This window comes from Cavia porcellus, unplaced genomic scaffold (genome assembly GCF_034190915.1).
Source record: "Cavia porcellus strain 051 isolate PalLab524CR breed Dunkin Hartley unplaced genomic scaffold, mCavPor4.1 scaffold_29, whole genome shotgun sequence".
Classification (NCBI taxonomy): Eukaryota; Metazoa; Chordata; class Mammalia; order Rodentia; family Caviidae; genus Cavia; species Cavia porcellus.
The window spans coordinates 32,956,923-32,972,008 of record NW_026947512.1 but is presented as its reverse complement, the minus strand read 5'-3'; the positions used below and the strand labels follow the sequence as shown (position 1 = coordinate 32,972,008).

Sequence of the window (15,086 nt, the reverse complement as noted above, 5' to 3'; positions counted from 1 at the left end):
GACACACCTTCTTCCTGCCATTACATCGCATGTTGGCGACACCCTTATGTGGGTGGAGCACTGACACCATCAATCCACTCACTAGACAATGAACCAATCACAAATGCACAATGCAAACTCATGAGGCCTGGGGGCCATGGAAATAAACCATGACACAATCTGTACATAACCAAATGTTGAATTCAACATCCCATACATTACTGTATTTAATTGTCAATGAAATAATTTACCATGTAATAAAATACACTAAAATTAACTCTTAATCTATATAAATGATTCATTTAAATGCTTTAGAAAAATAAAGTTTGAAAATAAATAAGAAACTTCTCTGAAAATGAGTAAATTGAGCAATTTGTTAGTTTCTGGTATAAGACTATTAAGCAAAATTAAATTTATAAACACATAAATTACAACATACAGAAGATTTTAATAAAATCTATGTAACAATTATAAGTTTACTATAATAATAGTGAAGGTACTGAATGTCTTGTATTTCAAGAGTTTATAGTTCAGATGAATAACCAGTTTTATACAGTGACCTAAGTGACAGCATAAAGTACCCACAACCTAAAAAAGAATAAGATAAATCAGGAACAAGACAGGGATGTCCACTACCACCACTCCTATTCAATATACTTCTGGAAACACTAGCCAGAGCAATCAGACAAGAGAGAGAAATATAAGGAATAAAGATAGTAAATGAAGAAGTTAAATTATCACTATTTGCAGATGACATGGTATTCTATATAAAAGACCCAAAAACTCTTAAAAGACTATCAGAGGTAATAAATTCAGCAGTGTAGCTGGATACAAAGTTAGTGCTCAAAAGTCAATAGCATTCCTGCACACAAACAAAAAACTCACCAAGAGAGAGAAATTACGGATATATTGTCCTTCACAATAGCATCTAAAAAAATGAGATACTTAGGAATCAACCTAACTAAGAATTTAAAAAACCTATATGCTGAAAATTTTGCTACACTAAAAAAAAGCAGATTGAAGAGCATATTAGAAAATGGAAGGATAATCCTTGCTCGTGGTTAAGAAACAACGTTGTGAAAATGGTCATACTCCCATACTATTATACAGATTTAACACAACCCCAATCAAAATAGCATTAATGGACCTCAAAGATCTACAGAAAACACTCCTAAAATTCATTTGGAAACAGAAAAACCTAGAATAATAAAGGCAATTCTGAGCAACAAAGGCAAGGCAGGAAGTGTCTCAATTCCTGACTTGAAATTATACTACAAAGCCACAGTGATAAAATCAGCATGGTACTAGCAAAGAAATAGACCTGAGGATCAGTGGAACAGATTGGAGGATGCAAGCACAACAACAGAGACACTCAGTCACCTGATATTTGACAAAGGGGCTAAACACATTCACTGAAAGAAGGATAGCCTCTTTAATAAATCGTGTTGGAAAAATTGGCTCTCCACATGCTGAAGACTGAGACCAGATCCATGCCTATAACCATGCAAAAAACTAATATCTAAATGGATCAAAGACCTAAATATTAAAACAGAATCACTAAATCTACTGGAAGATAAGGTAGGCAGATATCTTGGAAATATAGGGGTAGGCAGAGAATTCATGAACAAAACACAAATTGCACGAGACACTTCAAAGAATCAACACTGGGATCTCATGTTATTGAAAAATTTCTGCACTTCAAAAGAAATCACCAACAGGTGAAAAGAAAACCCACACATTGAGTAAGAATTATAGCAGGCAACTCCTCAGACAAAGGAGTTATATCCAGAACATATAAAGAGTTGTAAAGGGGCTGGGGATTTAGCTCAGCGGCATAAGCGCCTGCCTTGCAAGCAGGCAGTCGTGAGTTCGATTTCTGGTACCGATAAAAACGAAAAAGACCAAAAAAAAAAAAAAAAAAAAAAAAGAGTTGAAAAACATCAAGCCCCAGCTTGAAAGACCCCCTCCAAAAATGGGCATCTGAGATGAACACACTGTTCTCAGATGAAGACATAACAATGGCAAATAAATGTGAAGAAATGTTCACCATCACTGATTATTTGAGAAATGCAAATTAAAACAGCATTGAAATTTCATCTCACTCCAGAAAGAATAGCTGCCATCAAGAAAACAACCGATAACAAATGTTGGCAAGGCTGTTGGGGAAAAAGGAACACTGCTCCACTGTTGTTAGGAGTGTAGACTGGTACAGCCACTATTGAAATCTTTATAGAGATTTCTCAGAAGACTTGGATCGGAAGTTCCTTTCAACCTACCTATTAACCTCCTGGGTTTTTTCCCAGAAAAACTGAAAAGGTCATGTCACAGTGATATATGTACACGCATGTTCACAGCAGCACAATTTGTAACAGCTAAATCTTGGAAAAAAACAAAATGCCCACCAACTGTAAGATGAAAAAGATGTGATACTTTTATACAATGGAATATTACTGAGATATAAAAAAGGATGGTCTTGAGGTCTTTATATTGAAATGGAGGCAACTTGAGACTATTCTCATAAGTGAAATAAATGAGTCATATTTATAAATATCACAGTGTGTCTCTAGTTTAAATGTAATGAGAATGGTAGAAGTAACAAAACCAAGTCTGTAATTGCTATTGTCAAGTGGAGAGGAAAAGAGAGTGCTCAAAAAATATAACAGCATGTGTGCTTAAGTGTGCAGGATTGATAACCATATTGCTAAGTTTTTGTTGGATCATTGAGCAGAACTGTTTGCAGTCTCACTGTTTGAATGTCCACTTTGTGTGCTTTAATTTTGGAACTTGAACAACAATCCCTAAGATGAAAGTATGTGATTTGTCAACTAGTAATTGCTTAGTGTTTGTTTTATTTTATTTTATTTAATATTTTGAAACTTTTTATTATTGCTTCCCTTTCTTGTTTTTCTTTTTTTCTCTTTAAATAAATTTTAAAAAGAATAAGATATATTTTAATTAAGTTGATGGGTACATTTTAGATATATATAATGATCGCATTTATCAGAAATTGTAATTGTACATGTTATACATTGATTCTTTTTTCCCATTCCCCTCCCTTCCCTCCTATCTCAATTCCTATAATTTGTAAGTTTTATTTCTTTTTCCTTCTTTTGTCATGTTTTTTCTTTCCGTTCTCCTCATATTTCCCAGCTCCCATTCTCATGTGAATATTTTGCTTCTATATCATAGTATTTATCATTATCATACATGATCTTTATTATTTTGGGAGAAATAATTAGAGAAACAATGCAATATTTATACATATGTCAGATTTTTATCACTTAAGAGAATGGTCTCAAGGTTCATCCATTTGCCTAGAATGTCTCAATTTCTTTTGCACAGCAAAAAAAAAAAAAAATTGTGTGCTCCATAGGCAAGGGCTAATATCTAAAATATATAAACAACTAAACAAATCATACTGAATTGAAGACCACTATGACATGGCTCTGAGCATGATTTAAAACTAACTAATTGACTTTTCATGTTTACCTGTGACTCTGTCCGAGGCCTAGGCCCCTTGTTTGAATCACTGGTCCTGGCTGAGACCTGTAGTGGCCTGTGATGCCAGAAATGCCTCAAAGGGCAAGGTAAGGCAAAGGTTGCAGACACCTGGCTCCAACCCCAATGAAGTAGATAGAGACTGCAGCTACAGGCATCTCACTCCTGCTATCTTATTCCCACCATAAATATCATCATGAAGATAAGAAAGTTCTACTTAAACAGACATAATTTACTAGTTGGAGAGAAGTCTTTGAAGTAACTCCCAAGATCCTACTCGGTTACTGGACTTTCCTCAGTATTCTTTCTCTTTGATTGAAAATCTAATAAATATGGGTCACTCAGAGAAGCTCTTTGTCTCAGCTCCCAGAGCCTGGAACTAGTGGGTTTTGATTCTCCTGGAGCTCTAAAATCGTACCACTGGTCTCATTTATTTAAGCCTTCACTGAACACTCATTTTGGAGATTGGGGATCTTGACCAGGTCTCTCATAATACCCAATAAATACAAAGACCCGATGAAGAAAACGGGCATCTGGATGAAGAAGTACAAACAGCAAATAGGTATCTGAAAAAATGTTCAATGTTGCTTGGTCATCAAGAGATACAAATTGACACAATTCTAGCAGTCTGTTTCACTCCATAAAAAGTGGCCTTCATCAACAAATCTATCAATAATAAAAGCTGGTTAGGATTTGGGGGGAAAGGAAGACCTCCACTTTTGGTTCAATTTAGACTTTGCAATGCTTATGGGGAGATTCCTTAAAACTTTTAAGCAGAGGTTCCATTTGAACCAGCTATTCTTCTTCTTGATATCTTCCTTAAATTAAAAATATCACATCACCAAAATATATGCACATCCATGATTATATCACCATAATTTGTAATGGTTAAATCTTGGAAACAGTACAAATGCGTATCAACTGATGAATGGATAAAGATGTCGTATTATTTTAAACAATGGAGTGTTACTCTCCCATAAAGAAAAAGAAACTTGACTATATATTTTATAAAAGTAATCATTTCATATCAAATAAAAATTTTGAATACACAGTATCACTCATTAACTTTGTCATCACAGTCTGTGCTAATCTGAAAAGAGTACCAATAAAATAATTACTGAAGCTGTCATTTAGATTTATTTTGTGATGCTGAATCAAAATTTAGAGTGATTTGTTTTAGATTAAGCTGGATATTTGAATCCATTAGAACTTCATATAAGCATAGACTATGATAGATTAGAGCAAATCCACAAACATTTTTATTGAAAGACTATCCCTTATGATAAATCCATTAACACCAGTGCAAAAATAATACACTGCATCTGTGTGTTCTGATGTATCTGCACATTTTATTCTTACTGTGAGGAGTAATGCAAGAGCATCTCTCATGCTCTTATTCAGAATGATAGTAAAACCCTCTCAAAATACTATATGTATTGCTCAATATAAGCATATAAGCAATATAAGCATCAAGAATGATTTTTCTTTTAGAATTTTTTAAAACATCCTTACTGAAAAAGTAAATGATGTTATACTTACTGGCAATAGCCAGACTGATGGATTAAAACAATGAATTCAAGTGCATAAGCAATATTTAGACACACATATATTTTATTACCTCATTCATCAATCAATCAACATATGTTGTGATATATAATGGATCTGGTATAAATAACACATTCTACTAGTTTTTGTTATGATATGAAGAAATATGTTGTTCTCTGCCCTAAAGAAATGACAAATTCTATTGGTAGATAGTTAAAATGATGGCATTCATCTACCAACCCAACAGGGCCAACTGGCAAGTTGTGCAGGCATTTGGCAGAAAGCCTTCTGGGATATAAATCAGCAGTCATAACCTAAAACATCTGATTGATGTCCAGAATCATCTTATTTCAGATCATGCTAAAAACTAATTGAAATATATAATAAAATTTGATAATGGCAAAGGTAATATTCAGAGAATATTAGATAGGATACAGTCAGGCACTGATGAATCAGTGAAAATACTGAACTACATAAAAGGGACAGAGGCAGAAACTAAACTGGTTTGCTATACAAGTTTTGAAGGTAAATACTGTTGGTATTGAAGTTATCTATAAATTTTGATATAGACCAGAAGAAAATTATGGCAATTAAACAGCTATTGCTATCATGCTACTATTACAAGTTTATTTTCTTTCCTTTCCTCTTAAATTTCAACTACTGATTCCTTTAAAAGAGTTGCTATAAATATAAGCATACAATTTCCCAAATGCTTTGACCATGAAAAGATCCTATTATGTATCGCCAATATAAAATAAGATTTTTCTTTCTGACCCATAAAGTCTAAATAAAGTTCTATGATGAAAAATGAAGTTGCTACAATTTGAAAGACTAGGTAACTTGCTAAAGTTCCTATAGTTTTTGTTTGTTTGTTTGTTTGTTTTTTAATGGATAAAGCCTGTTTAGCTGATTTCAAGCAACCTACATTGCATAATATTATGGACTGAATGAATAAAATGGATTAAAGTTACTTAACTGAAATATATCTCATTATTATGCTAATATACAGCCTTAAGGAATGCCAGCTAGAAATAACAAAATTTATACATATATCCAATCTAAGATTGTGTGGTTCAGTGATGCTGACAGTCGTGTTTTTTTTTTTTTTTTTTTTTTTTTTAATTTGAAAAGCCATTTATGGTTAATATGTTGGCTAGCAACAAAATATATTGAATGCTCTTCTTTCATAGGCAAATGCTAAACTAGAGTTACTCTGCTGAAATTAGTTTTGATCATAAAATATGATGCTAAATACTATGAAAAGTAATTCACATAAGAGTCAATGTGAAAAAAAATGTTACATTTGTTTATATTGAGAATTTTAGAGTTTTTACTATTTAAATTGATACCACACCAACAGTAAGTTAAAATCACATCCAGAAATGCAGGGAGAGGTATTGTTTTTTAAAAAAAGGTTACAATTGTGGGATCGACTTATGGTGTTGTGGAGATGTCAGGGACACTTACCAGAGACTGTAATGGAAATAAGGACAAACCAGGTCATGTGATCAGAAAACAGCTGGTAAAATTACTGCAGTAACTAGGCAAGTTTATATAGCTGATAAATTCAGACACTGGAAAACATAACTCAACTTTTGTTGCTGATAAACCTTTCTGTAAAGCATCACAAGGTTTCCCCTCTGCCACTGTGACACAGTGCTCCAGATGGCGACTGCACAGTTAGCAACATCCTGGAGTAAGAAGAACACATAGAGAAGATCCCAGAGGCAACTCAAAATGAACAAGTAGTGTTACAAAAATACATGTCAATGTCATTATCTGAGGAGAATAGTGTATTGTGCATTTTGTGCGATTATCTGCATATTTTGTACTACCTGACCTCAAATTGATAATTTTTCTGAGGTTGTAGCTGAACAGTATAGTGACTGCTTGGCAAGCACAAGGTCCTGAAATTCACTCCAGGTGCCATAAAAACATCAATAGAGAATTACAAACTCAAGAGTTTGAAAGCATGAATAAAAGGGAAGATATACACTGTGGGCCAGGTACAATTTAGAAAGGTACATACCTCTGAACTCCCAATATTAAGATAATTCACCTAGCTATTAAAAATAGCTCATTTACAAATTAAATTTGAGCCTCGTGACCCAAATAATTTATGTCTAGGATCTCTGGTCCTTGTCACCATCACAGAATGTTTTAATCTGTGTTAGAGGGTATGTCCAATGAAAGATGCACCAAGGACACCAAAGCACAAAACAGAGTCTAGTTAAAGCCCAAAATAAAATTGAAAGAAGTAAAGAAGAAGATGATACAATAGGAAAAAAAATCATCAAACTTAGAAAACATAGAAAAATGGTGGGCATGGTTATTGACCAATGGGACTGCAAATCAAGTAAAAAAAAAAAATGAAAGAAAATGGTCATAAAAAAGGATCAATTAATTAGTATGAGTTACTGCCAAAGCAACAGTGAATCGATCAAAAATAATGTAAAACTTAAAATTGTATGTACAACTTAAACTGGTTTTTGATTCCCAGTTTTGAGAAAATTCTACCCCAGGCATATTGTCCAATTCTCACCTAAGATTAAGCAAGGAAAATAATAAATAGGAAGGTCATTCACACACTGAGTCCTAGGACCATGGAATGCTGCAAAAAGAGAAGTGCTTTGCAAAGGAGAGACAATACTTGCAAGAAATTTCCCTGTTTCTTGGTTCAGAAATTCAAATTATGATGCTAGTAGGATTTTCCAATTGTTCTGAGTTTTTATGAACCTTCTAACTCCCCTTTGACAGGAAGTCCTCATTTGGTGACACTGATCAGTTCTAATTTGATGTATGGTATGTCTTGGATAGATAACTTTTATTTTGTTTGTTTGTTTATTTATTTATATATTTTGGTTCATGTCTTGCAGCACTGAAACACAACTGGGTTTGGTGAGGTTGCAGTCAAGTCTCACTCATTGTATTGGAATCTATAATAGATGTAACTTTTCTGTATTCATGGGCATGGTCAAATGTACTATACATCTGGAAAGACAATAATGTTAAATATTGAACGGTATGAATAGTACACTGTGTATTCATAAAAAAATTCACAAACATTCGAAAACTCTTTCTAGAAACAAAAAATCACTTCTGGAGATTGGCTTAGATAATTTGTTAAACCAGAATTTTAGCAAGTGGATCATCTATCATCTTCTAGGTAACATTGTAATATTAATGTATGCATACATGCAGTGATTTTCCCTCTTGTGCTATAGTGTTGCCTTTCCCACACAGAGTTTGCTCTGTAAACTTGAGTTTTCAAAGAAACATACAGAATAAAATCCATAACAAAGTTATACTAAACAAATGAGGAAGTAATGCACTTCATGTTCTAATTAAAAGATTTGAGGACTTAATCCTTATTAGGTTATCAGGATAAGAAAAGCTAATAGCACTAAAAGTAGCTTTTGTTAAAAATCAGGGATTCTAGGCTTTTCCCCACATACTTCTAAGAAATAGATTTTTGGCTCTTAGATACTCAGTTTTTCATGTCTTTGGGTGATCTTTGTAAGTAAGGAAATAGACTCTTGTGTAAATCTTGTATTGGCCAGAGATAAAATTAGCTCAGTCTCATGTATTATGCATAATAATGGAGTGGAGTTCCCTAAAAATATGTAAAATTTACTTTTAGATAATGATAACAAACACATAAGAAAAATCGTGGAATTGTATCAAAGATCATAAATACCAAATGACAAGTACAAGTAAAATTAAAATATCTCATTCAGATGTACTGATTTTCCACAGAAAATATTTTCCCATAAACTGGTAGGTATGTAACAATTGAGAGAGAAACTTTTCTTTAAGAGAACTAAAAGTAGTCCACATAAAAATAGAAAGCAGGAAGAGATAATTTAAAACATGTAAATCAAGTTCATTCACCCTTTATAATACTGAAATAATCATTTTCTTCTATAGCACTGGAACATTTATCTTGTTTCAGATAAAGTATCTAAATGGTTATTATTCTCAAAAGTAACACCTATACAATATCATTTCAAGGTGGCTTCCTACTGTCATTCTTAGGTCATCAAATAAATATCTTTCTATCTAATAGGACCTGATCCTGAGAAATGTATTTGTTGACAGTTTACAATACACCTTATATTTCTCATACAACAGGTGATAACATGGTTTATCCAGTGACATATAAAAATTTTCTAAATTGTACTGTCAACCAAAACGTTCAAATATTTTATTTGCAACAATACTATGATATTTTTAATTCTAGCATAAATGATTAGTTTTTAATTCACTCAGAAGATACCATTCATGTATAATTTGCCACAAAATCATTATTTTCATTTAAGTAAATTTGCAAGAAAATCAGTTTTTAGTGTTTGCTGTTCTGAAGGTATGCATGTACTTCATACTTTTCTGCTTCTGTATTTCCCTCTCTCATTATCTTACATTATTTCTTTCATTCTAATAAAAAAAATGCCTACCTGCCTCCTGTGTCTCTTATTAAATACATATTTCAGGAAACATAGATGGATAGATTTGTAAAAAATTACACTTTATAGCTGGAAATGATCTCAAATTACACACACACACACACACACACACACACAAAAGAAATGCACATGTATTTGAAATCCTGTGACACTTTTTTTGTAGTCCCTACTAAGTATATTTTCTGGGACTTGGAAATTACAGGAAAAATAAAATTAATCTGAATGGCCATATGATATGCTATATTTATATATTCATTGAATTTTATACATAGTGAATACAGAAAACATACAAAACAAAAAGGCATTTACAAACAGGTTATCTCAATCTAATAGCAAAACTCTCCATTTCTCCCTTCTTTTGGTGAGAGAAATTAGCATCTATGTTGGTGTGCTGTATGCACGCTGACCTGTCCATCCTCCTATTTGTCCCATAGAAACAATTTTTTATTTTCACAATGAAAATTTCCTTGCATAGAAATAAAAATGTAATCACATTTTGTAATTTCAATAAAATATTTCATAGTATAAATTATTTATATTTGTTCAGTCTTTCCAATCATTTATTTAAATGTTTGAAAGTAACCAGACAGCTACGCTGAATTTTGTTGTCTCTGTAGTGCACCACAGAAATTCTTTTCCTGGTATACTCTTAAGTGTACACAAATAATTCTATCTTGTTCCTAAAATTAATTTCCCAGCTGAAATGCTTAAGGTATGCCACTGCATGTGGTATTGCTGCCTTCCGAGTATCTGAGAGAAGAATTAAGATGCTGTATTTCCTGACAAACATGGTAGAATACAGGCCATCAATTTATATTATCCTATGAGTGGCAAAAATATTTTAGAAAGTGTTCCAGAGTAATATCTGTGTCATTACTTCTTATATTTGTTTATCTTACAGCAAAAATATCTCAGAACAGAATGTCTTATCAATACTAAGGTGTTCTTCAATACTTGTCACTAGTTTTGAGAAGAATCAAAGAAAAATATAATATTTTACCATTTGTATCATTCTAAGTCCATGTTGCGAGACATAGTTTAATTCAGAAGTAATGTATAAGCAAAAAGTTTGAGTTCATTCTTTAGCTATCTATATGATGAAAAGGATAAAAGTATTGCTGTAATGGGTCTTAAAGTTTACAGCAAAGTAGGTTAATATCAAATTTAATATCAGTGAACTAAATATGCTATACTACTAGTAATAAAGGAAAAACAACTTACTATTAAAAATTTTAATACTGGAAGAGTTTTTGAGATATCCCAGAAAACAGACCATTGTTTTAACAACATTAGAAGAACTAAATCCAATGTGGTAAGAATTTTTGGTTGCAAAATGGATGACTGAAATGTAGGACAAGATAAAAGGTTAATTTATGAAAACTGGCTCTTATTTATTACTTCACAATCTCCAGACATTGAATATCCAGATTAGTTTTTGTGACTTTGTTGCAAATTCAAATATATAATAGGTACTAGGTTTTATATCTACTGATTTATTCTGTTGTTCTGAGATTAGTTCTTTCAGATTATTTAGCTGACAAATATGTATTTAAAATTTTTATTGAAAGATGAAGACAGAAAATATGCATATTATAAATATCAGATTCAAGAAACTTTGAGAAACAGAATATTCTTATACAAAGAACCATAATTCATTCACCTGACTTTATAGAATTCCATTATATAAACAAATGACAACTCTTAAATTCAAAGAATAATTTTTATGACTGAGCATCTCACAGCATTCTATTTCAGGGTATTATGAATAATGCTGACAAATTTTGTGTACTTTTCAGTATTTGTGTTGTTTAAAATTCTTGAGTATTTATTTGTTTTTCTATCTATGAATTAAATTGCTGTATCAAAGGATATGACATAATTGCCTTTGACAGATATGAAAAAATAGTTTACTTAAGAGGAATCAGGACACTCAGACACCATGTGAAATATTCAGTTGTTCTAAGCCTTTATTTGTCTCTTCTTTCCTCTCTTTCCTTAGGAATTTAATCTTTTAATTTTCTAATTCATATCATATTCCATTTATCTATAAAATAATGATAATTATTTGATTTTTATTAATGTTAGAAAACATTTTATAAATGACTTTATTATTTTGTAATTTTTCAGGCCTTGAATCTGATAAAATTTAGGAAATACCACCTGAGCATAGGAAAAATAAATATTTGCAAATATTTTTCAATGTTACATATATATTTTCTCAGCTCCAAGTTTTCTATTCAAGTTCATAGTCTTTAATAATATTAATTTTGTTTATCCTTTATTTGATTAACAAGAAATGTGAAAAGCGCCCTATAACTGTTTTGGTATATTTCATTCCTTTCAGTTGTATCAAATTAGTCTTGCTATTTTTTGGAGTCTGTATTATGAATATTCTTTTTAGATTGACCAAAATGTGAGCAAGTTTATTTCTGTTTATAAGTCCTTGATCTCTCATGACATAAATATTGTGCTTTAAACACTTGGAAATTGTGAATTCTTTTGTTGTCCTTTCATAAGTCTGTTGTACAGACTGCACAGATCTTTCTCAGAGAGACAGGCTGGCCACTCATCTGAAATGTAATCCATGAAGGGCTGCTTCCCTTTCCCCAATCTCAGAGAAATGGCAGGAGCCTAACTCCCCTGCTAGATAATCAGCAAACACACATGGCCTTAGAATAGTGACAAATCACCCTTCCAAAGTGCTCCAGCATTTTTTCTTAACTTTTATCCTATATTTAAAATCCTACAGTCTTGTTTCAGTGGAGTGAGTGAAATCACTGTCTCCTATTTCAAGTGTTCCTGCTTTATTAGGATAGTTATGATAGTTTAATTATATATTTAAGTAGCATGGTTCAAAACACACTGTGTTTTTCCATAGGGTATATATATTGCACAATGTTTAATTCAAGTTAAAATATTTATCTCTTCAAACAGTAGCCACTTACTTATGGTGAAATTATTTACAAGTATTTTCTCTCAGCTTTTAAAACTTACATGACTTTATTAATGTCTGTAAACACCCTACATTATAAGTAGTCCAGGAGAACTTTTATGCTTCCCTAAGTACAACCAGTAACCATCGGTCAACTTTTCCTTCTCTCCCCACTACTCTCCCCATTCTCTGGCAATTATAAATTGATTTTCCAGTTGCATGATATCAATATTTTTTGTAGTCCACATGATTGAGATAATTTAGTACTTATCTTCTTTTCTTTGGCTTATTTCACCTAACATCACATGCTCTAGAGCCACACATATGCTGTAAATGACAAGACTTTATTCAGTTTATGACAAAATAGTATTTCACTGTGTAAAAGTAGCACATTTTTCTTATCCACTCCTTTTTTGATAGACACATATCATTTTCACTTCTCTGATATTCAATGTGGACTTAGAGTACTTTGAGTTAGAAACTTTGTAGTATTTGCAATTTCAGGATTATCTAAATAGAAGACTCAGTGCTAGTATTGGAGGCTTTATTAGTTTAACTAGTTAATCCTTTCCGCACATAGAATTTAAATCAGGAAAATGTCTGTCAGTAGTAACTGGTTCTGCACCTATGACACCCTAAGTTCTCCATAATATCACTGTAATGTAATATTTCTGCAAATATTTCTTTTGGTTGCTTGGTTCTGGAATAACAGTATTTTCCAGGGAATAACAATGGATTTTATGCCTTGAAATCTGTCATAGATTGATAAATGTGTTCTGTTTTCACTCGATTTGCTTTTAAGGTGTCCCTTTTCAATGTCTTTTTTACTGTAAATTGTTAAATTATAATTGCATATGTTTTTGATATAAAGAAATTATGATGTATACTAGAAGTGTGAAGTTATGATGTATGCCTATATCAGGAATTACTTAATGAAGCTATCTAGCATATCCACCACCATTCATACATATTTTTCTAATGAGAATTTTTGATACTTATTCCTAGTAATTTTAAGTTGCACAATATGCTACCATTAAAGTAAGGCACTAAATCTCAAAAACTTATTTCAAAAGTCTAAATAAAGATTTGTAAAGTTAGACAAATATTTCTCCATTTCTTTATTCCCAGCCGCTGATAACAACCATTCTATTCTTTGCTCTAATGAATGCAAATACTTTAATGACTTATGTTTCAAAAGTTATCTTAATACAAACTAAGTCTGTTAACTCTTCTTAAATCTTACCACTTTATTCCATAATTTTGTGTTTCTTTTAACTCACTTGAAATTTATGCATGCCTAATTCTTTTGACTATATTCCACACTGTAATGCTCACCACACTGAAGAAATTTCTATTATTCATTCATTGTCATTAATATACATGGTCTTATCAATATTTAAACTTTATTTAGAGTAAATACCTATATACATCCACTTATCTACAAAATATGGACTATTTATTCAAGATGATGTTGAATATTAAGGTTTATGTAGCTAATAAGAAACAATATTGAAAATATATGTGAACTCCCACAAATTCAGAGATAACATAATAAAATCCATATACCTTAATGTCCAAATGCATCTAAATTTGTTTACAAAATAATCAATCATTTGAGGGACAGCACTCATAAGACTCTGTTCATGTATTGAAGGGATATAACATTTTGATTCACAAATGAAATTGAAAGACCCATAGAAAATTCCAGAAAGCACAAAGTATCAGATTATAAATTCTAATATTGAGAGGGCAAGAAAATTCATGAATTAAGGGACAACATAGCAATTCAAGAGCAGGTTAGCCTCTAGCATCAATGGCATTTGGCTGTGTACATTCTTTCACTAAAATACTGGATAACCAGTAATAAAGGTAAAGTAAACATGTAGCTTAAAGAATACTTAAAAACTAAAACCTTCTAAACAAAGGAATGATTCTTTCAAAATGACAAAATAGTATCTTCAACAGTTTTTCATCAAAGCATGGAGATATTTTATTGAATTTACATCTTACCTGATTCCTCAAAGTCACTGTTGTAGGCTTTCCAGGTTTCAGTTATGCGAAGGAGATTCTCTTCCATGGCTTGGATGTCCATGGAGGGGCAGTTGCACTCTGGAAACCTGGGACCACATTGACACCAGCAGTCATTATCCTTACAGATAAACTCTCCCTCTGAATTGCAGGCAATGTAGCTCAAGGCTGCTTGTACAAAACGCTCCTGAAGATAGTCTGGAAGGAGGACTTGAAGCCCTTGAAAACCAAAGCGATCAATCAGTTTGTTTTGTCAAAGAAAGTTAAGATTGTTCAAATTTTAGTATATTGCATTAACAAACCATGCATATTTAACACAGCATTCAAAAGTTACCTATCCATTAAATTAAAAGATTTATGATTCTTTCACTAAATAGGCTGATACTATGAATGTGGATTTACAGAAATTGTGCAGATGGATATCTAAATTTTATAAACTTATTTAATGAAATTTTTGATAAAATTAATCACAATATTTGGTTATTTTATATAAAAACAAATCTTCTTATATCTTTGAAAATATGTATGTGCATTTATTTTCTACCATGTGATTTCAACTTTAATTTTAATTTTTAAATTTATCTCAGAATATCAGCCCACATCAACACAAATACAACACAATTGGTTGTGATACAGAGTCC

The 15,086-nt window shown here is 31.9% G+C and overlaps 1 protein-coding gene across 4 annotated transcripts in view; it reads right to left on the bottom strand.

Annotated features, from left to right (window-relative positions):
- Nucleotides 1-15,086, bottom strand: part of Brinp3 (BMP/retinoic acid inducible neural specific 3) — a 363,662-nt gene that overhangs the window by 103,135 nt on the left and 245,441 nt on the right. For all 4 annotated transcript variants that reach the window (XM_063240301.1, XM_063240300.1, XM_063240302.1 and 1 more), the window contains one exon: nt 14,428-14,664. In XM_063240301.1, the coding sequence (XP_063096371.1) occupies nt 14,428-14,664 (237 nt within the window). The remainder of the gene's footprint in view (nt 1-14,427; nt 14,665-15,086) is intronic.